The sequence below is a fragment of the Amblyraja radiata genome, chromosome 8, assembly GCF_010909765.2.
Source record: "Amblyraja radiata isolate CabotCenter1 chromosome 8, sAmbRad1.1.pri, whole genome shotgun sequence".
Classification (NCBI taxonomy): Eukaryota; Metazoa; Chordata; class Chondrichthyes; order Rajiformes; family Rajidae; genus Amblyraja; species Amblyraja radiata.
The window spans coordinates 42976327-42998444 of NC_045963.1; the positions used below are offsets into that span (position 1 = coordinate 42976327).

General features: G+C 47.1%; 1 protein-coding gene across 1 annotated transcript; it reads left to right on the top strand.

Annotated features, from left to right (window-relative positions):
* Positions 1-553: 553 nt before the first annotated feature.
* LOC116975760 (solute carrier family 22 member 2-like) lies at positions 554-20448 on the top strand. The gene is made up of 10 exons (XM_033025009.1): positions 554-964; positions 7064-7167; positions 7256-7410; positions 9767-9935; positions 10474-10588; positions 11005-11111; positions 12591-12805; positions 17466-17574; positions 18996-19108; positions 20345-20448. The coding sequence occupies exons 1-10, from the start codon at positions 554-556 to the stop codon at positions 20446-20448; spliced, it is 1602 nt and encodes a 533-aa protein (XP_032880900.1).
* The last annotated feature ends 1670 nt before the right edge of the window (positions 20449-22118 follow it).

The following is a 22118-nucleotide window of genomic DNA, read 5'->3' on the forward strand; positions in this document are numbered from 1 at the left end:
ATACAGGTGGATTTTTTGTTGTTATTTTTAACAACAAAATGTTAGTGTTTATAAGTTACAGAGTAGGAGCAGAATTAGGCCATTTGGCTCATCAAGTCTACTCGGCCATTCAATCATGGCTGATCTTTCTTTCCCTCTCAACCCCATTCTCCTGCCTTCTCCCCATAACCCCTGACTCCCGTACTAATTAAGAATCTATCAATCTCCGTCTTAAAAATATCCATTGACTTGACTTCCACAGCCGTCTGTGTCAATGAATTCCACAGATTCACCACCCTCTGACGAAATAAATTCCTCCTTTCTAAAGGTACGTCTTTTTATTCTGAGGCTATTGAAAAATGATTGTAACTTGTTTGTGTGGATGTCTGACCTAACACAGCAAGTAGCTGCCCCATTCACTTATTAACTATAATAACCGAGCGATTTACTCCGTTAATTTGTAGACCTTTGCTCTCCTGATATTTTTGTGAAAACAGGCCTCTTGTGGCGCGTCGGTGAGGAGGTCTGTGGGTGGACAACGCTACCCTGGCTGGGCATTCAACTCCCCTTCACCATGGCCACGTTCGACGATATCCTGGTAGAAGTGGGAGGCTTTGGCCCATACCAGAGAAGAGTGTTCATCCTGATATACCTAACCTCAGCCATCTTCTCTTGGCTGTACCTCGGCTTTGTGTTCCTGGCCGTTACTCCCGACCATTGGTGCAGGAGTCCCGGAGTGTCCGCACTGAGGACCAAATGCAACTGGTCCCTGGAGCAGGAGAAGAACTTCACGTTGCCCGTGGGCCGCGCTGGGAGCTCCCCGTACAGTCAGTGCGAGAGGTTCGACATAGACTGGAATTCCTCCTCCGTCAGCTGTGAAGATCCACTTCCCTTCTCCTGGAATCATTCCCGAGATCTTCCCCTGACAAGGTGCCGGGACGGATGGGTTTTTGAAAACGGTTCTATCTCCAGCATTGTAACCGAGGTAGGTTTCCACTTTGGTCAAAGGTTAGACCATGAGAAGTCATGGAGAATGGGAGATTTGTATTTCAATAATGGATATGCAGGAAGGTATATGTTTATTTTTATTATTGTCACATGTACCATGGTACAGTGAAAAGCTTGTTATTCATGCTATCCAAACAGATCAGATATACCATACATAGATACAATCAGTTCACACTCAAGTACAATACGTAGAGCAAATGGGAAGATAGAAAGTGCAGAATGTAGCTTTCAGCATTGTAGTGCATCAGTTCCATAGACAAAGTCCAATGTCCTCAATGGGGGAGAGGTGAATCAGACAGTACCCTAGCTTATGGCAGGACCGTTCAGAAGCCTGATAACAGAGGGGAGAAGCTGTTCCTAAGCCTGGTGGTGAATGGAGGGGTATAAATCACATGCAGGCAGAGGAAATTAGTTTAAACTGGCATCATGTTCAGCACAGACATCATGCTCAGGTTCTTCAGCCAGAGGGTGGTGAATGTGTGGACTTCATTGCTACATACAGTATGTAATGTATATAATAATAATAATAATAATAATAATATATCTTTTATTGTCATTGCACGTCAGTGCAACGAGATTTAGTGTGCAGCTCCACTGATGTACAAGAAAGGTAAATAAATACAATACATAAATAAACAAGCTGAATTGATTGACGTGACCATCTGAGGGAGACTGTCCAAAGGGGGTGGGTGGGGGGGCACTCATTAGGGCCGGTTCAGAGCCGCTATGTTACGTTATATAATGTAACATAGCTATCAAACATAGTAGATATCTGTTATCTAGTAACAGATAAGACATTGGGTATTTTTAAGATAGAGGTTCTTGGTTCTTGGTTCTTGGTTTCTTGGTCCTCCAAAATATTCCAAATGGAATTTAAACTGGAGGTGGTCAAGGGAGGGCTTAAGCCAGAAAGGGTTATTGGGAAGAAAGAGCTACTTTAAATTTAGTTGCATCTGGTTGGGTAACTATAGTAGGGTAGAGATTATTCCATGCTTTAATTGTTACGGGGGAAGAACGAATTGCTGTACATATCTGTCTTTGTAGCTGGGATCACAAATTGCATCGAATGCCCTCGTCTGCTCCTAATTTGTTTGGGTTTGGTGTAGGTCTTGTAATCTATGTCGAGCTGACCATTTAACATTTGGTAAAAACAGGTCAATGGGTGAGCTTCACGTCTGTCTTGGAGAGGGTTCCACCCCAGAGAATTCAGAAGTTTGGTGACACTCGCTTCTCTCTCATAGGTGTTAGTAGGTTGATAGGTTCTTGATTAGGAAGGGTGACAAAGGTTATTGAATTGAATTGAATTGAATTTCCTTTATTGTCATTCAGACCTTTCAGTCTGAACGAAATTTCGTGCCTGCAGTCATACATACAATAATACAATAATAGACAACAGAACAGACAGTAAACACAAATTAACATCCACCACAGTGAGTCCACCAAGCACCTCCTCAATGTGATGGAGGCAAAAATCTTAGGGCTGCAGTCTCTTCCCTCCTCTTCTCACTCTGCGCTGAGGCGATACCCCACCGGGCGATGGTAAATCAGTCCCGCGGCTCACCGAGCTCCTCGAATGGGCCGGTTCAAACACCGCGGCCCGGGGTGGTCGAAGCTGCCGCCCTCCAGTCCAGCGGACGCAGCTGTTGACGACGTCGTCCACTGGCCCGCGGCCGAACCCCGGACTCAGGCCGCTGCCGCCAGAACGCCGTCTCAGCCACCGGAGCACCGTTCCAGCCCCGAGCCGGGTCGCCCTCACGTGGGCGTCTCAGCCCCGCGCCAGGCCGCCCTCATGGGAGCGCCGTTACCCTCGAGCTGGGCTGCCCCGACAGGAGCGCCGTTACCCTCGGGCTGGGCCGCCCTCACGGGAGCGCCGTTTCGGGCTGGGCTGCCACGACGGGAGCGCCGATACCCTCGGGCTGGGCTGCCCACACGGGAGCATCTCAGCGCCTCGCCAGGCCGCCCTCACGAGAGCGTCACAGCCCCTCATGGGAGCGCCGTTCCAGCCCCGAGCTGGGCCGCCCTCACGGGAGCGAGCCCAGGGCGGGTCCTGACAGGCTGCCTCCAGAGCCTCGAGGTCGCCAGCTCCGCCATTAGGCCTCAGCGCAGACGGAGGCAGAGAAGGGGGATACGACAAAAAAGTCGCATTCCCCCGAAGGGAGAGACAGCAAGCCCTGTTTCAACCCCCCACCCCCATATGGTTCTCCCCATATGGGGAGAACCATATAACCATATAACCATATAACAATTACAGCATGGAAACAGGCCATCTCGACCCTTCTAGTCCGTGCCGAACACGTATTCTCCACTAGTCCCATATACCTGCGTTCAGACCATAACCCTCCATTCCCTTCCCGTCCATATAACTATCCAATTTATTTTTAAATGATAAAAACGAACCTGCCTCCACCACCTTCACTGGAAGCTCATTCCACACAGCCACCACTCTCCGAGTAAAGAAGTTCCCCCTCATGTTACCCCTAAACTTCTGTCCCTTATTTCTCAAGTCATGTCCCCTTGTTTGAACCTTCCCTACTCTCAGTGGGAAAAGCTTATCCACGTCAACTCTGTCTATCCCTCTCATCATTTTAAAGACCTCTATCAAGTCCCCCCTTAACCTTCTGCGCTCCAAAGAATAAAGCCCTAACTTGTTCAACCTTTCTCTGTAACTTAGTTGCTGAAACCCAGGCAACATTCTAGTAAATCTCCTCTGTACTCTCTCTATTTTGTTGACATCCTTCCTATAATTAGGCGACCAAAATTGTACACCATACTCCAAAATTGGCCTCACCAATGCCTTGTACAATTTTAACATTACATCCCAACTTCTATACTCAATGCTCTGATTTATAAAGGCCAGCACACCAAAAGCTTTCTTTACCACCCTATCTACATGAGATTCCACTTTCAGGGAACTGTGCACAGTTATTCCCAGATCCCTCTGTTCACCTGCATTCTTCAATTCCCTACCATTTACCATGTACGTCCTATTTTGATTTGTCCTGCCAAGATGTAGCACCTCACACTTATCAGCATTAAACTCCATCTGCCATCTTTCAGCCCACTCTTCCAACTGGCATAAATCTCTCTGTAGACTTTGAAAATCTACTTCATTATCCACAACCCCACCTATCTTAGTATCATCTGCATACTTACTAATCCAATTTACCACACCATCATCCAGATCATTGATGTACATGACAAACAACAGTGGACCCAACACAGATCCCTGTGGCACCCCACTAGTCACTGGCCTCCAACCTGACAAACAACCATCCACCATTACTCTCTGGCATCTCCCATTCAGCCACTGTTGAATCCATCTTGCTACTCCACCATTAATACCCAACCATTGAACCTTCTTAACCAACCTTCCGTGAGGAACCTTGTCAAAGGCCTTACTGAAGTCCATATATACAACATCCACTGCTTTACCCTCATCAATTTCCCGAGTAACCTCTTCAAAAAATTCAAGAAGATTAGTCAAACATGACCTTCCAGGCACAAATCCATGTTGACTGTTCCTAATCAGACCCTGTTTATCCAGATGCTTATATATATTATCTCTAAGTATCCTTTCCATTAATTTGCCCACCACTGACGTCAAACTAACAGGTCTATAATTGCTAGGTTTACTCTTAGACCCCTTTTTAAACAATGGAACAACATGCGCAGTACGCCAATCCTCCGGCACTATTCCCGTTTCTAATGACATTTGAAATATTTCTGTCATAGCCCCTGCTATTTCTACACTAAATTCCCTCAATGTCCTAGGGAATATCCTGTCCGGACCTGGAGACTTATCCACTTTTATATTTCTCAAAAGTGTCAGTACTTCTTCTTCTTTGAATCTCATAGTTTCCATAGCTACTCTACTTGTTTCCCTTACCTCACATAATTCAATATCCTTCTCCTTGGTGAATACCGAAGAAAAGAAATTGTTCAATATCTCCCCCATCTCTTTTGGCTCTGCAGATAGCTGTCCACTCTGACTCTCTAATGGACCAACTTTATCCCTCATTATCCTTTTGCTATTAATATAGCTGTAGAAACCCTTTGGATTTACTTTCACCTTACTTGCCAAAGCAACCTCATATCTTCTTTTAGCTTTTCTAATTTCTTTCTTAAGATTCTTTTTACATTCTTTATACTCCTCAAGCACCTCATTTACTCCATGCTACCTATAATTATTGTAGATCTCTCTCTTTTTCCGAACCGTGTCCAATTTCCCTTGAAAACCATGGCTCTTTCCAATTTTTACTATTTCCTTTCAACCGAACAGGGACATAAAGATTCTGTACTCTTAAAATTTCACCTTTAAATGTCCTCCATTTCTCTTCCACATCTTTCCCATAAAACAAACTGTCCCAATTTACTCCTTTTAAATCCTTTCGCATCTCCTCAAAGTTAGCCTTTCTCCAATCAAAAATCTCAACCCTAGGTCCAGTTCTGACCCTCTCAATAATTATAATGAAACTAATGGTATTGTGATCACTGGTCCCGAACTGTTCCCCAACGCATACCTCTGCCACCTGACCCATCTCATTTCCTAACAGGAGGTCCAGCACCGCCCCTTCTCTAGTAGGTACTTCTATGTATTGCTGCAAAAAACTATCCTGCACACATTTTACAAACTCCAACCCATCCAGCCCATTTACAGAATGTGTTTCCCAGTCTATGTGTGGAAAATTGAAATCTCCCACAATCACTACCTTGTGCTTACTACTAATATCTGCAATCTCCTTACATATTTGCTCTTCCAATTCTCGCTCCCCATTGGGCGGTGTATAATACACCCCTATAAGTGTTGCTACCCCTTTCCCATTTCTCAGTTCCACCCAAATAGCCTCCCTAGACGAGCCCTCTAATCTATCCTGCCAAAGCACTGCTGTAATATCTTCCCTGATAAGCAATGCAACACCTCCACCTCTTGCCCCTCCAATTCTATCACACCTGAAGCAACGAAATCCTGGAATATTTAGTTTCCAATCACAGCCCTCCTGCAACCATGTTTCACTGATCGCCACAACATCATACTTCCAGGTGTCAATCCAGGCTCTAAGTTCATCCACCTTTCTTACAATGCTCCTAGCATTAAAATATACACATTTAAGAAACCCACCATCTCTTATTCTCTGTTTATTTTCTTTTTCTTCTCTCTCCCCTACATTTTGGGTCAGAGTGCTACCATTCTCTGCCTCCTGCCTTACACACTGACTGCTAGCTTTCCCAATTCGAGTCCCTCCCCCCAACCATACTAGTTTAAAGTCTCCCCAGTAGCCTTTGCAAATCTCCCCACCAGGATATTGGTCCCCCTCGAGTTCAAGTGCAACCCGTCCTTTCTGTACAGGTCGCACCTTCCCCAAAAGAGGTCCCAATGATCCAGAAACTTGAATCCATACCCACTGCACCAGTCCCTCATCCACGCATTTATTCTCCACCTCGCTCCATTCCTACTCTCACTGTCGCGTGGCACAGGCAGTAATCCTGAGATTGTTACCTTTGCAGTCCTTCTCCTTAACTCTCTACCTAACTCCCTAAATTCTTCTTTCAGGACCTCTTCTCTTTTTTTACCTATGTCGTTGGTACCTATATGTACCACAACCTCAGGCTCCTCTCCCTCCCATTTCAGGATTTCTTGGACACGTTCAGACACATCCCTGACCCTGGCACCAGGGAGGCAAACTACCATCCGGGTCTCCTGTCTACGTCCACAGAATCGCCTATCCGACCCCCTGACTATAGAGTCCCCTATTACAATTGCCCTCCTCTTCTTTTCCTTACCCTTCTGAGCAACAGGACCGGTCTTTGTGCCAGAGGCCCGGCCGCTGTCGCTGCCCCCAGGTAGGCTGTCTCCCCCACCCTTACTCAAACATGAGAAGGCAGGAGAATGGAGTTGAGGGAAAAACAGATCAGCCATGATTGAATGGCGGAGAAGCCTCAATTGCCCAAATTGCCAAATTCTGCTCCTATATCTTATGATCTTTTCTGTGAATGTACGTCATGCCTGTTAGTTCAGGTTGGTAGGTGTGTGGAACCTGTGCTCCTCAGTGACGTTGTCTGTTTAACTCCACGACAGTTTGAGCTGGTGTGCACGGACGCCTGGAAGGTAGATCTAACTCAGGCCTGCCTCAACCTGGGCTTCATGGTGGGGACGATCGCCATTGGCTACGCGGCAGACATGTAGGTAGTTCCGCGACCCCTACCCCCTCTGCTGCGTTGGACGGGAGTGACCGGCCTTCCTTCTCCCTGTCCACACCTCTGCTTGCAGGTTTGGCCGCAGGTCCTGCTTCCTGTTCGCCACCTTCGTGACCTCGGTCGCTGGTTTGCCGCTGGCGTTTGCCACGAGTTACCCCTGCTTCCTGATCCTACGCACTCTGCAAGGTCTCTTCAGCCGAGGCGGATGGATCGCTGCTCAGGTCCTAAGTAAGTGCCCTGCCCTTTCACACCAAGACGGTCACCGGTAAATGCGATTAACGTGTGAGAAGCTAAAAAATATCACTTATGCTGTAAATATGAATCGCAACGGGAAATGCTGGAAACACTCAGCAGGGCGGCACAGCTAGACTGTGGGCCAAGGTGCTTTTTTGTTTCATTTCATGACTCAAATCACGTATCTACCAGTATTTATAACATATTGTGTAAAAATATTATAGAAATCATACCTGCTACTCGTCTAGAACAAAACCTGCACATATTTTTAAAATATGAGGAAAAACCTCTAAATCTCCGAGTAGTAATATTTGTCCAATCAATGCACTTTTGACATTGCGTCGGACGCCAACTGACCAATCACGTGCTTTGTTTCACGGTAGAAAGGCAGCAAGCACTCTGGCATCATGGCTGCCTCGTAATTACATCAAAACAAAAGCAAGGTTTCGAAGGAATAAAGGTAATGCTAACCTTGCTGATAATTTTGTTTTACAATTGATTTATCTTGTAAAGTTATGATGTGAACTGTTAAATAGAAATGATAAATATAAGAGCTAGGGTTTGGATTAGGATTAGGGTCGGTTGGTCGGGCTGTCGGTAGGCCAGTGGATGCTGCGAAGGATCGGTTGGGCTGTTGGTAGGCCGGTAAGTGCTGTGAGTGTTTGGTCGGGCTATCGGCTGGCTGGTGTTTCAGCATGCGAGCGGGCGGACTGATGGAGCCGGCGCTATGGGGATGCTGAAGGCGGCCTGGGCGGCGTGCAGAGCAGTGCTGCTTCCCACCATCATCACCATGATGATCCAGAAGGGCATGCTGGCGCTGAGCGGCCACACCTACGGAGCCCGCAGCCGGCCCCAAAGCGGCTCCAGCTCCAGCCGTGGGCAGCTCTGGAAGGGGGGCGAGTTAGGGTTAGGGTTAGGCATTTTCCTCTCAGTGGAAGATGCCTTAGCCTTCCCTCAGCCTGGCACTGCCCCAGTCCCACTATGGCCGTGACCCCCACTCTGCCCACTGGCAGTCGGTGGGGTTCAGTAAACGGGGGAACGCACAGGATCTGCCCTCGCCCATTAATTAGGCGGGGTCTGAAGCTGGTGAATCCCAGTAACTCTGCGGCAGTCTCACTCATCATACACACTCACAATTATATTATTTTTATATAATACTAGACCAAGGGGGACCCATAGGGTCCCATCCCCTCAATGCACGGGAAGCAGCCTTCGGCGTCACACACACACACACACACACACACACACACACACACACACACACACACACACACACACACACACACACACACACACACACACACACACTCACTAACCACCCCCCACACATGCTAACCCCCCCTTGATATTATATTAATATTATTCATTAACTCCTTTTACCCCATCCCCTGCCCTATCCACTCACTCATAACCCCCAACTGTGCAGGCAAGGCTAGAGAGGGGGAATGGTGGAGAGGGAGGGGGAGGGGGGTTGAGGGGGAGAAGGAGAGGGGTAGAGATTGAGGGGTGGTGGGGGGGCGTGGCATAACAGGGGAGGGCTGGTTCCCGAACGCAATATTCCACCACTCACCCATAGGTCCCAATACTCACCACTCCCTAGAGAGGGAGGGGGGGCAGAGAGGGAGGGGGGGGCAAAGATGGAGGGAGGGCAGAGAGGGGGGGGGGCAGAGAGGGGGGGCAGAGAGGGGGGGCAGAGAGGGAGAGCCCCCTGTCATCCTCTGTCTCCCCCCCTCTCCCCCTCTCCTCTCCCCCCTCCCCCCTCCCCCTCCCCCCCTCCTCCCCCCTCCTCCCCCTCTCCTCCCCCCCTCCTCCCCCCCTCCTCCCCCTCTCCTCCCCCTCTCCTCCCCCCCTCCTCCCCCCCTCCTCCCCCTCTCCCCCTCTCCTCTCCCCCCTCCCCCCTCCCCCCTCCTCCCCCCCTCCTCCCCCCCTCCTCCCCCCCTCCTCCCCCTCTCCTCCCCCCCCTCTACTCCCTCAAAATCAAAAAGTGGAAAGACTATATATGATTACAATCGAGTTGTCCACAGTGCAAGGTAAAGTTCGATTAAAGATAGTCCGAGGATTTTTCTGTGAAGTAGATAGTAGCTCAGGACTGTTCTCTAGTTGTTGATTGGATGATTCAGTTGCCTGATAACAGCTGGGAGGAAACTGTCCTTGAATCCGGAGGTATTTGTTTTCACACTTCTATGACTCTTGCCATATCTTCCAGAGATGCTGCCTGACACGCCAAGTTACTCCAGCACTTTATGCCGTTTTTTTTATAAGCCAGCATCTGCAGTTCCTTGTGTCTACAGTGCTCCAGGCATGGCCTTACCAAGATCTCTTCCTCACCCATTCCTGGATTATGTTGCAGTGACGGAGCTGGTGGTTTCGGAACAGAGGAGGCGAGCGGGAATCCTCAACCAGATGTGCTTCAGTTTGGGGATGATGCTCCTGCCAGCTGTTGCCTACTGGCTACCGGCCTGGAGAGACCTGCAGCTGGTTATCACCGCCCCAAACCTGCTCTTCCTCACCTACTACTGGTAACTGGGGAAAGGGGAGGGGGGAAGGGGAGGCGTTACTACTGGTAACCGGGGGGGGGGGGGGGGGGGGTCAGCATTGCTACTGATAACCAGGAGGAGAGGTGTTACTACTAGTAACCAGGCCAGGAGCGTGACTACTGGTAACATAGAGGGAGGGCTGTATTGTTGCTAATTATAGTGCAGGGTGAATGTGGTTTCGGTAGTTAGTTACCGCTGATAATATTTGTTGAACGATTGGTGAGGATGACTGGTTATGGTTAGCAATGACTGGTTACCACTGCTAATGCTTGGTGCATGACAGGTTACAGCTGGTCTTCTTCTTGCGTTTGAGGTCGCAGAAGTCTGCAGCAGGGTGATGCCATCCGGTTCGACATCTGTAGGTGCCCGCCCTAAAAAGGGCGCATGCTCCAGGTTGGCGCCAAGCTGCGGCGCTGCTGCTGTATCTGTTTGTTGTCGTTCGCCTGACTCTGTTGTAGTGACTGGTCACCGCTGGTGCCATGTTCTGGCCCCGGATAACTGCCCACGTTCCCGTTGCCAGGCTGATCCCCGAGTCTCCCCGGTGGATGATCTCCCGACGGAAGGAAGCGGAGGCGGTTCGGATTCTACGGCAGGTGGCGGCAAGGAACGGCGCTCGCTGGTCGCCCACGGCTCAGGTGACTGGGATGCGTGGGCACTGCCGGTCCTACCCCAGGGACCTCCCCCGCGATGGTCAGCTCGCAGCCCTTCACCCATCACCATCAACGCAAGCCCATCTAGTCTAGTGCAGATGGGGCATGTTGGGCAAGTTGGGCAGAAGGGCCTATTCCCATGCTGTATCTCTCTATGACCAGGGGTGATGAGACATCCATCTCCACCTTCCAGGGATGGCCAGGGCTCCACCACGCATGGCGAGGCAGTTGTTGGGGTTGGTGGTCAGCGGGCCAGATGGCGCCAGCTTCATGTGGGAGTCAAACCGTCCCGCAAGGTCAAGCCTGCCACTGGTCCCCAGGTGTGGGACGGTTCAGTGCTACGGGGAGGTCCACCCTTGCCCAACCGCTCCAGTATTACCTGAGCTTCTGTGTCTCTGCAGACTGTTACCATGGAGGAGAGGGATGGAGAGGTGACTCGTCCGAACCTGCTGGACCTGGTCAGGACTCCAAGGATGAGGAAACACACTTTGATTCTGATGATAAACTGGTGAGACTAACTATGGTTTACACCGACTGTCCCCGCACGGCGGGGTGGGTTTGGAGCAGGAGGAGACCACTCGGCCCATGTGGACTGTTCTATAAGATTAATGTTCTATAAGATCACAGGGTAGCCACAGTGGCACAGCTGGTAGAGCTGCTGTCTCACAGCGCCAAAGATTGCTGGTTTGCGCAGACTCAGTGGGTCAAAGGGCCTGTTTCTACGCTGTTCAATCCTGATCTGGAGTGCTATCTATGTGTGGAGTTTGCACGTTCTCCGTGTGACCTCGTTGTTTCCCTCGGATGCTCAGTTTTCCTACCACATCCCAGAGACGTTTGGGTTTGTAGGTCAATTGGCCTCTGTAAGATTCTCAGTGTGTAGAGATGAATGCAAAAGTGGGGAAAACATAGAACTAGTGTGTATCGGTGATCGATGCTCGGCGTGGACTCTGTGGACCGAAGGGCCTGCTTCCCCGCTGTATCTTTCACTTAATTTCAATTTAAATCAAGAGTCAAGTCAAGAATGTGTAATTGTCATATGTACTGACAATGGAAGAATGAAATCTTTACTTGCTGCAATTTAACAGGTCGGTAAATATAATAACATACAGATAAATATAACAATTAATAATACAATAAATTAATAACTGTAGTACTAAGTAACTACACTAGTGCAAAATATAAGTCTGCAGTGCAATCAAAGACACAGTGTATGGAAGATCATAGTTACTGAGGTTAGTGTTGTGCACTGTTCAAGAGATGGTTGCTGGGAAGAAGCTGTTCTTGAACCTGGTGGATCCTTCTTCAGACTGGTGGAAACCAGCTCCTTCTGATACCAACTACCCTTTGTGTGAGAGGCACAAAGTGCCAGAGTAACTCAGCAAGTCGAACAGGATCCCTGGAGAACATCCAGCTGAAGAAGGGTCCCAACACAAAATATAATCTATTCACATTCTCCAGGGATGCTGCCTGACCCGTTGAGTTCCTCCAGTTGTGTGTCTTTCCTTGGTAAACCAGCATCAGTATTATTTCTATCTATTAAACCATGTTTGATAGGAACATGAAAGGCAACTTTTTCACACAAAGGGTGTATGGAAGGAGCTGCCAGAGGAGGTGGTTGTGGCAGGTACTATCACAATGTTTAAGAAATCTTTAGACAGGTACATGGATATAACAGGTTTAGAAGGATATGGGCCAAACACAGGCAGGTGATACTGGTGTAGTTGGGACATGTTGGTTGGCATGGGCATGTTGGACCGAAGGACCTGTTTCCATAATGTATGACTCTAATGACTCAAGAAACCAATACCATGGTAACATACTTGAAAAGCAAAAAAACAGAGCCTAGAAAACTCTGTTGTAAAATGCATCCCTCTGTGTTCTATCTTGGTCAGTCTAACGTGACATAATGTTCAAAGCAACAACCAGAGTAAAGTGTGAGGGTGTCAACAGCAGATGTGACTTACCAAAGATCTGCTCTGCCCTGCAGGTTTGCCAGCGCTCTGGTCTACCAAGGGCTGGTCATGCGCTTGGGAACGCTGGGTGGAAACATCTACCTTAACTTCTTCATCTCCGGAGCTGCGGAAATCCCGGCCTCGATCATTGTCCTTCTGGTCATCGAGAGGATTGGGCGCCGCCTCCCCTTCGCTGCCGGCGGGCTCGTGTCGGGGGCATCCTGCCTGATCGCAGCCTTCATACCCGAGAGCAAGTATCCCATGGAGCATGGTGCGGTCCAGGTTAATGAGGATCAGGAGGCAACAGTCAATGAGGGGGATATGTGTGGTAGAGCAGTGTAGACCGTAAAATCTATAGCATATAGAGCATAGAACAGAAAACATTGAGCGTAGAACATGGAGCGTAGAGAATAGAGTGTAGAGCATGGAACAGCACAGGAACAGTCCCTTTGGCTCTGTGCAGAAAATGATGCTGGTTCAACTAATCTCTTCTGCCTGCACATGATCCATGCCCTCCAATCCCTGCATATCCAGATGTTTGAAAACATGTGGTCTGTAGTTCCAGTGTAGATCTTTGTAAACATCAAATCCTGAACTGGAGAGAACTGGACCTTGTTACATCTCCCTGCAATTCCTTGGTTTGCTCATCCCTTCCCATCCAATTCATCACCTCCGGGTCACTTTCCCCTGCAACACCTGGCCCTATACCTCTTCCCCACCTCCGTTCCTCTACATCTGTGACTAGTGGAGTGCTGCAAGGCTCGGTGGATGACACAAAGCTGGATGGCAGTGTGAACTGCGAGGAGCATGCTATGAGGCTGCAGGGTGACTTGGCTAGGTTGGGTGAGTGGGCAGATGCATGACTGATGCAGTATAATGTGGATAAATGTGAGGTTATCCACTTTGGTGGCAAGAAGAGCAAGGCAGATTATTATCTGAATGGTGTCAGATTAGGATCAGGGAAGGTGCAACGAGACCTAAGTTTGTTTGTACATCAGTCACAGAAAGTAAACATGTAGGAACAGCAGACAGTGAAGAAAGCTAATGGCTTGTTGGTCTTCATTATAGGAGGATTTGAGTTTAGGAGCGAGGAGGTCCTACTGCATTTGTACAGGGCCCTGGTGAGACTGCATCTGGAGCAATATTTGTCTCCTAAATTGAGAAAGGACATTATTGATGTTGAAGGAGTGCAGCATAGGTTCACCAGGTTAATTCCTGAGATGGCGGGACCGACATATGACGAAAGAATGGGTTGATTAGGCTTGTATTCACTGGAATTTAGGATGAGAGGAGATCCTATAGAAACATGTAAAATTCTTAAAGGGTTCGATTGGCTAGATGCAGGAAAAATCATCCCGATGTTGGGGTAGTCCAGAACCTGGGGTCACAGTTTAAGAATAAGGGGTAAGCTATTTAGCACTGAGATGAGGAAAAACCTTTTCACCCAGAGAGTTGTGAATCTGTGGAATTCTCTGCCACAGAAGGCAGTGGAGGCCAATTCACTGGATGTTTTCAAGAGAGAGTTAGATTTAGCTCTTAGGGCAAAAGGAATCAAAGAAAAGCAGGAACGGGGTACTGATTTTAGATGATCAGCCATGATCATATTGAATGGAGGTGCTGCCTCAAAAGGCCGAATGGCCTACTCCTGCACCTATTTTTTTATGTTTCTATCTAACTTGTCGTATTCCTTTGATCAGTATTCCTTAATCTTGGAAACAGTTCTCCGATATGGTACCTTATACCTATGGTAAATCTATTTATTCATCCATTTTTTGCAAATTGTACAGATGTACAGGGCATAGGAGAGATCACATTACTGTGGAGGGAATCAGTCATCTTATTTCAGGAAGGATGTTAATTAATTAGAAATAATTCAGAGAAGGTTCACCAGGGTAACACTTAGACTTGTATGGGGAAAGGTTGGTAGACACAAAATGCTGGAGAAACTCAGCGGGTGAGGCAGCATCTATGGAGAGAAGGAATTGGTGATGTTTTGCGTCGAGACCCTGCTTCAGATAACCCGTCTTCAGGTGTTGGACAGGATAGCTTTGTATTCCTGGAAGTTTAATAGGAAAGTTGATTTTAATCATTAAAATTCCTGAAGGGTCTTGACAGGGTGGACGTGGAGAGGACTTTCCTTTTGTGGGAGTATCTAGTTTACGACATCACAGGAGATGGACACAAAGTGTTCGAGTAACTCAAGGGGACAGGCAGCAAGTTTATAAAATTATGTGAGGCGTAGACAAGTGTGGAGAATCAGAACCTTTTTCCCAGGATGGAAACATCAAAGACATAGCTTTAAGGTGGGAAGGAGCCAAATTTAAAGGATATGTGCGGGGCAAGTTTGTATTGCTTAAAGAGGGTGGTGTGTGCCTGGAACGCGCTGCCAGAGGTTGTGGTGGAGGCAGATACAATAGTCACCGTGAGTCAGAGGGTCGCAAGTCTTTGAAACTCTGTTCCTGAAAAGCCGGTGGAAGCAGACTTGAATATTTTTAAGTCAGGGGTATTCTTGATAAGCAAGAGAACATAGAACGGTACGGTACAGCACAGCACAGCACAGGAACAGGCCCTTCGGCCCACAATGACCGTACCGAACATGACACCATGCTCATCCCAACTCTTATCTGCCTGCATATAATCCATGTCCCTCCATTCCATGCATATACAGTGGCTTGCAAAAGTATTCATACCCCTTGAACTTTTCCACATTTTGTCACTTTACAACCACAAACGTAAATGTATTTTATTGGGATTTTATGTGATAGACCAACACAAAGTGGTGCATAATTGTGAAGTGGAAGGAAAATGATACATGGTTTTCAAATTATTTTACGAATAAAAAACTGAAAAGTGTGGCGTGCAAAAGTATTCAGCCCCCCTGAGTCAATACTTTGTAGAACCACCTTTCGCTGCAATTACAGCTGCAAGTCTTTTGGGGTATGTCTCTACCAGCTTTGCACATCTAGAGACTGAAATTTTTGCCCATTCTTCTTTGCAAAATAGCTCAAGCTCAAGCTCAGTCAGATTGGATGGAGAGCGTCTGTGAACAGCAATTTTCAAGTCTTGCCAGAGATTCTCAATTGGATTTAGGTCTGGACTTTGACTGGGCCATTCTAACACATGAATATGCTTTGATCTAAACCATTCCATTGTAGCTCTGGCTGTATGTTTAGGGTCATTGTCCTGCTGGAAGGTGAACCTCCGCCCCAGTCTCAAGTCTTTTGCAGACTCTAACAGGTTTTCTTCCAAGATTGCCCTGTATTTGGCTCCATCCATCTTCCCATCAACTCTGACCAGCTTCCCTGTCCCTGCTGAAGAAAAGCATCCCCACAGCATGATGCTGCCACCACCATGTTTCACAGTGGGTATGGTGTGTTCAGGGTGATGTGCAGTGTTAGTTTTCGGCCACACATAGCGTTTTGCATTTAGGCCAAAAACTTCAATTTTGGTCTCATCTGACCAGAGCACCTTCCTCCACATGTTTGCTGTGTCCCCCACATGGCTTGTGGCAAACTGCAAACGGGACTTCTTATGGCTTTTTTTCAACAATGGCTTTCTTCTTGCCACTCTTTCATAAAGGCCCGATTTGTGGAGTGCACGACTAATAGTTGTCCTGTGGACAGATTCTCCCACCTGAGCTGTGGATCTCTGCAGCTCCTCCAGAGTTACCATGGGCCTCTTGGCTGCTTCTCTGATCAATGCTCTCCTTGCCCGGCCTGTCAGTTTAGGTGGACGGCCATGTCTTGGTAGGTTTGCAGTTGTGCCATACTCTTTCCATTTTCGGATGATGGATTGAACAGTGCTCCGTGAGATGTTCAAAGCTTGGGATATTTTTTTATAACCTAACCTTGCTTTAAACTTCTCCACAACTTTATCCCTGACCTGTCTGGTGTGTTCCTTGGGCTTCATGATGCTGTTTGTTCACTAATGTTCTCTAACAAACCTCTGAGGCCTTCACAGAACAGCTGTATTTATACCGAGATTAGATTACACACAAGTGGACTCTATTTACTAATTAGGTGACTTCTGAAGGCAATTGGTTGCACTGGATTTTATTTAGGGGTATCAGAGTAAAGGGGGCTGAATACTTTTGCACGCCACACTTTTCAGTTTTTTATTTGTAAAAAAATTTGAAAACCATGTATCATTTTCCTTCCACTTCACAATTATGCGCCACTTTGTGTTGGTCTATCACATAAAATCCCAATAAAATTCATTTACGTTTGTGGTTGTAACGTGACAAAATGTGGAAACGTTCAAGGGGTATGAATACTTTTGCAAGCCACTGTACATGTGCTTTTCCAAAAGTCTCTCAAATGCATCTATCATATCTGTCTCCACCACCACCCCAGCAACGTGTTCCAGCCACTCACCACTCTCTGTGTGTAAACCTAAATTTTTACCTTAAAGTTATGCCCTCCAATATTTGACATTTCCATCCTAAGAAAGGTTTTGACTGCTTACCCAATCTACGCTTCCCATAACTTTATATACTTCTATCACGTCTTCCCTCAATTTCTGACAAAGAAGAGAGGTTATGATTTATCTCATGAAATGAGCCTTAATCTTAAGAGCGGATGGAATGGAGATGAAGGAGAATTTCTTTAGCCAGATGATGGTCAATCTGTGGAATTTACTGCCACAGATGGTCTTGGAGGCCAAGCCATCGGGTTTTTTAAAGCAGGGATTGATAAGTTTGTGATAATCATCAAAGGTTATGGGGAGAGGGCAAAAGAATGGGGTTGAGAGGGAAAAATAGATCAGCTATGATCAAATGACATAGCAGACACGATAGGCCGAATGGCCCAATTCTGCTCCTATGTCTTATGGTCAAATGGTAGTTTGCGATATTCTGAAGTTTATTGGGAGGCAGGATATTTTGTGAGTTGGTCACATTTCTACCACTGTAGATCTCCGCTGGCTGAAGACCGTGGTCACGTCCTTGGGCAGGCTGGGTATAACTATCACCATGGAGATGGTGTGCTTCGTAAACACAGAGTTGTACCCCACTTATTTACGGTAAGAACTAAGAACTACAAATACCGCAGATGCTGGATATCTGCAACAAAATAAGAAAGCTCCGGAAATGCTCAGCAGGTCAGGCGGCATTTGTGGTGAGAGAAGCAGGGTCAACGTTTCAGGATGAAGACCCTTGAAGACCCTTTATCCTAACTTGGATTTGAGGTTAATTAAAGAGAGGATATAATATCTTATATAATCTTATATAATATCATTTTCAACATAGAAATACCCACAACAGATGGAATTAGAAGAGACTGGGAACAAGAATTAGCTATAAAAATTTCAAAAGAGAGCTGGGATAATCACTTACTACAGGTGCATAAATGCTCGATCAATGTATGACATACGCTTATTCAATTCAAAACATTACATAGACTATATTATTCAAAAACTAAATTAAATAAAATCTTTCCTAATGTTTCACCAATCTGTGATAAATGTCTGTGTCAAGAAGCTACCATAGCGCATTCTTTTGTTTTTTGTACAAAAATCCAAAAATTCTGGCATGGAATATTTGATATTTTTTCAAAATTAATTAAAATAAAACTGGTACCAAAACCAGAATGGATCATTTTTGGGATATCGGAAGGTATCCCTGAATTAAACGTGTATCAGAAGAATTTACTCAATTACGGGCTAATAATGGGAAAAAAGCTCATACTTAAATTCTGGAAAAATGCGCCCACACCAACAATAAAAATGTGGATATCAAATATGTTTGAAACATTACATCTGGAAGAGATGAGATTCCTCTTAGCAGGTAAAGCAAACCAATTCCAAAAGACGTGGTCTACGTTTATGGACCTATTACAAGCATGAGGTGCAATAGTAATTTTAAAAATAAATAAATAAATAAATGGTATCAGGACCGGGCAATGGGAGGTAAAACAACAAAAACAGACTTGGTTGGTAGTCTTTCTGCGGAGTTTAATGTTATAATAGAGCGATTGTCCTTACTGTCTTTTTCTTTCTTTTCTAGGGTCTACTTTCTTACTTTACTTCCTTCTCTAACTTCTTTTCTAAGGGGCTTTCTTTTCCCAACACTCTCTTGCACTTCACGACTCTTGCGCACCTTCTTTACTTTCCTTACTTCTATCTTTTTCTTAAAGCTTAAAAAAAAAATGAAGCGGTACAAAAAATGTATTAAGATATATGTGTTGTGTGTTATTGTAATTTACCGTACTTCTAATAAAAATAATTAAAAAAAAAAAAAAAAAAAGAGAGGATATTCCACACATCCCAAAGATGTGCAGCTTTGTAGGTTAATTGGCCTCTGCAAATTGCCCCTAGTGTGTAGGGAGTGGGATAACATAGAACAAGTGTGAATGGGTGATCGGTGGTCAGCGTGGACTTGGTGGGCTGAATGGCCGGTTTCTATGATGCATCTCTAAACTAACCAGAGGTGGTTGTCACAGCAGGAGCTTCGGTGTGTCGGTGTGTGCCTCGCTGTCGGACCTCGGTGGCATCCTCTGCCCGTTCCTGGTGTTCAGGCTGGCTGCCCTCTGGGTGCAGATGCCGCTCGTGGTTTTTGGTGAGTCGCCTACTGTGGGAAGCAAAGCGCAATTGGCTCTCCTTGTACAGGGTGCAGGGTGTCGGACCAATCCCGTTCACTGCCGAGTTCCCCAAAACTGACTCTCCGTCTAAGGAGCTGGAAACTGAAGGGACTTTTTTGTTGCTCTGCTGGTGTCTCACAAGTTGTGTGTTTGTGTGTGTCTGTGAGTGAGTCTGTGTGTAACTGTGTGTATATGTATATATGTCTGTATGTGTGCGTGGGAGAGTTTGTATGTGTGCGTCTGTTTGTGAGAGTGTATGTATGTGAGACTGTATGTATGTCTCTGTGTATGTGTGTCCATCTGTCTCTGTACGTGTATATGTCTGTGCAATTGAATGGCTGTGCCTCTGTGTGCGTCTGTGTGTGTCTGTATATATGTTTTAGAAGATGTGTGTCTAAGCTTGTGTGTGTGTGTGTCTGCACTTGTATCTATATACATGTTTGCGTGCATGTATAAGTCTGTGTTTAGATATGTGTCTGTCCCCGTGCGCGCGTGTGTGTGACTGTGTGAATGTGTCTTTGTGTAAATCTGTGCCTGTGTGTACCACTGTGTGTGTTTGTGCAAGTGTGCATCACTATGTGTGAGTTCCTGTACTATTATGTGTGTTTGCATGTGTGTACTAGTGTGTGCGTGTACTTATTGTACCCATGTACACAGTCCGCGTTGTTGCATGGACACATCTCTCTCTTTCCCTCTCAGCTCCACCTTTCCCCGGAGTTGTAATCATCCTCACTACCTGCTCCTTTACCTGCCTGGTTCACCACCTCATCCCTCACCCCTCCCCAGTGCCGAGAGAGTTTTCTCGGATTGGCATTTTTAAACGGCAGCTATATTCACCAAATTCCCCGTTGTACATATCACAGCTTAAGGATAAGGGGGAAATCTTTTAAAACCGAGATGAGAAGAACTTTTTTCACACAGAGAGTGGTGAATCTCTGGAACTCCCTGCCACAGAGGGTAGTCGAGGCCAGTTCATTGGCTATATTTAAGAGGGAGTTAGATGTGGCCCTTGTGGCTAAGGGGATCAGAGGGTATGGAGAGAAGGCAGGTACGGGATACTGAGTTGGATGATCAGCCATGATCATATTGAATGGCGGTGCAGGCTCGAAGGGCCGAATGGCCTACTCCTGCACCTAATTTCTATGTTTCTATGTTTCTATGTACTGAGTTGAATCAGCCGTCTTCTCTCTTCCCTTGTCTGTGTCCGTTCTCAGGGGTGATCGGGCTGGTTTCCGGGGTCCTAGTGCTGTTTCTGCCTGAGACAAAGGGGTTGACTTTGCCCGACACCATCGAGGAGATCGAGGACATCAGCCGGTGAGTGCCCGAGCAATGTCCCCTCGCCCGCCCTAGAACATAGGACAGTACAGCACAGTAACGGCCCTTCAGCCGTCAATGTTTGTGCTGATTGTGATGCCAGGTCCAACTCTTATCTGCCTGCATGTAATCCATATCCCTCCATTCCCTGCATATCCATGTGCCAATCTACAAGCCTCTTAAATATCACTATTGTACTGTATCTGCCTCCACCACCACCACCACTGGCAGTACATTCTATATGTCCACCACCCTGTGTAAAAAGTTTTTGTGGTGACTCCACATCTTGTGACCTGCACCTCCCACCCCACCAACCATGACCCCTCACCTTGTGACCCCTCACCTTGTACCTGCCATATCACCTGGGTGGCACAATGACGCAGCAGTAGAGTTGCTGCTTATAGCTTCAGAGACCCGGGATCAATACTGATTACGGGTGCTGTCTGCATGGAGTTTATACGTTCAGGTACATGACTGTGTGGGTTTTCTCCGGGTGCTCTTGTTTCCTCCCACACGCAAAAGATTTGCAGGTTTGTAGGTTAATTTGCTTTTGTAAATTGTTGCTAGTGTGTAGGATAGAACTAGTGTATTGATGATCGATGGTCGGCACAGACTCGGTGGGACGAAGGGCCTTTATCCACACAATATCTCTAAACTAAACTAAACCTGTGACCCCCACACCATTTACTTGTCCCACACCTGTGACCCCTCACCTTATACCTGCCCCACCGCCTGTGACCCCACATCTGTGACCCCTCACCTTATACCTGCCCCCGCCACCTGTTCACACCATGGTGGGGTCTGGGGGGGGGGGAGGGGGGTATTCAATGTGCTGGGTGGAAGTGAACAGGGAGGATTCTCTGCTGCAATGTTTCACCTCCCCCACTGACAGAATACTGAAGGGACTAAAGGAGTTGCCGCTGTGGCGTTTTGTACCGAGCGAGTGAACGAATGAACGTTGTGCGCAGTGAAAACATTTAACACAGTGGATGGGTGACTAGGAATGTTTCTAAGCCTGTGTCCAATGGAGGAGGGAGGGAGGGGGGGGGAGGGGGTGGAACTCACTGTGTGGCAGAAACCCCTGCACGTTGCCCACAACACCTGAACTCTGAGCTGAGGAAGGGATTGGAAAGCGAAGTTCATTCCCAATTGGTCTTCCCTTGCGCTGCGAGGTTTGATGTTTTTGTGATGACTATCTGCTTCTTCCACCAGGTGGAAGAGAAACTCTTCGAGGCCAACCTATCAGAAGGTGGTTCTTCGCTCGATGACACCAACACATAGTGTCAGGGACAACGCGTGAATGGATTGCACTATTGTCCTTGAGCACTAATGTCAGCTTTACAATTTCACTCTGTATTAGAATCATAGACTTGTACAGCACAGAAACAGGCCCACCTTATCCGAGCCAACCTAGTTGGAATTCTCAGATAGTCCCATTTGCCTGCCCTTGGCCCATATCACCCTAAACCCTTAAAAGATGCAAAGTGCTGCAGTAATGCCCCTGTCCCACTTAGGAAACCTTAAAGGAAACCTCTGGAGGCTTTGCACCCCACCCAAGGTTTCCGTGCAGTTCCCGGATGTTTTTGTCAGTCTCCCTACCTGCTTCCACTATCTGCAACCTCCGGGAACCGCACGGAAACCTTGGGTGGGGCGCAAAGTCTCCAGAGGTTTCCG

Bases quoted from the DNA above. Each gene is read 5' to 3' on its own strand.
- LOC116975760 (XM_033025009.1), top strand. From the start codon at position 554: ATGGCCACGTTCGACGATATCCTGGTAGAAGTGGGAGGCTTTGGCCCA. The intron at 965-7,063 runs GTAGGTTTCCAC...ACTCCACGACAG, and splicing joins TCTCCAGCATTGTAACCGAG to TTTGAGCTGGTGTGCACGGA. The intron at 12,806-17,465 runs GCAAGTATCCCA...CTACCACTGTAG, and splicing joins CGCAGCCTTCATACCCGAGA to ATCTCCGCTGGCTGAAGACC.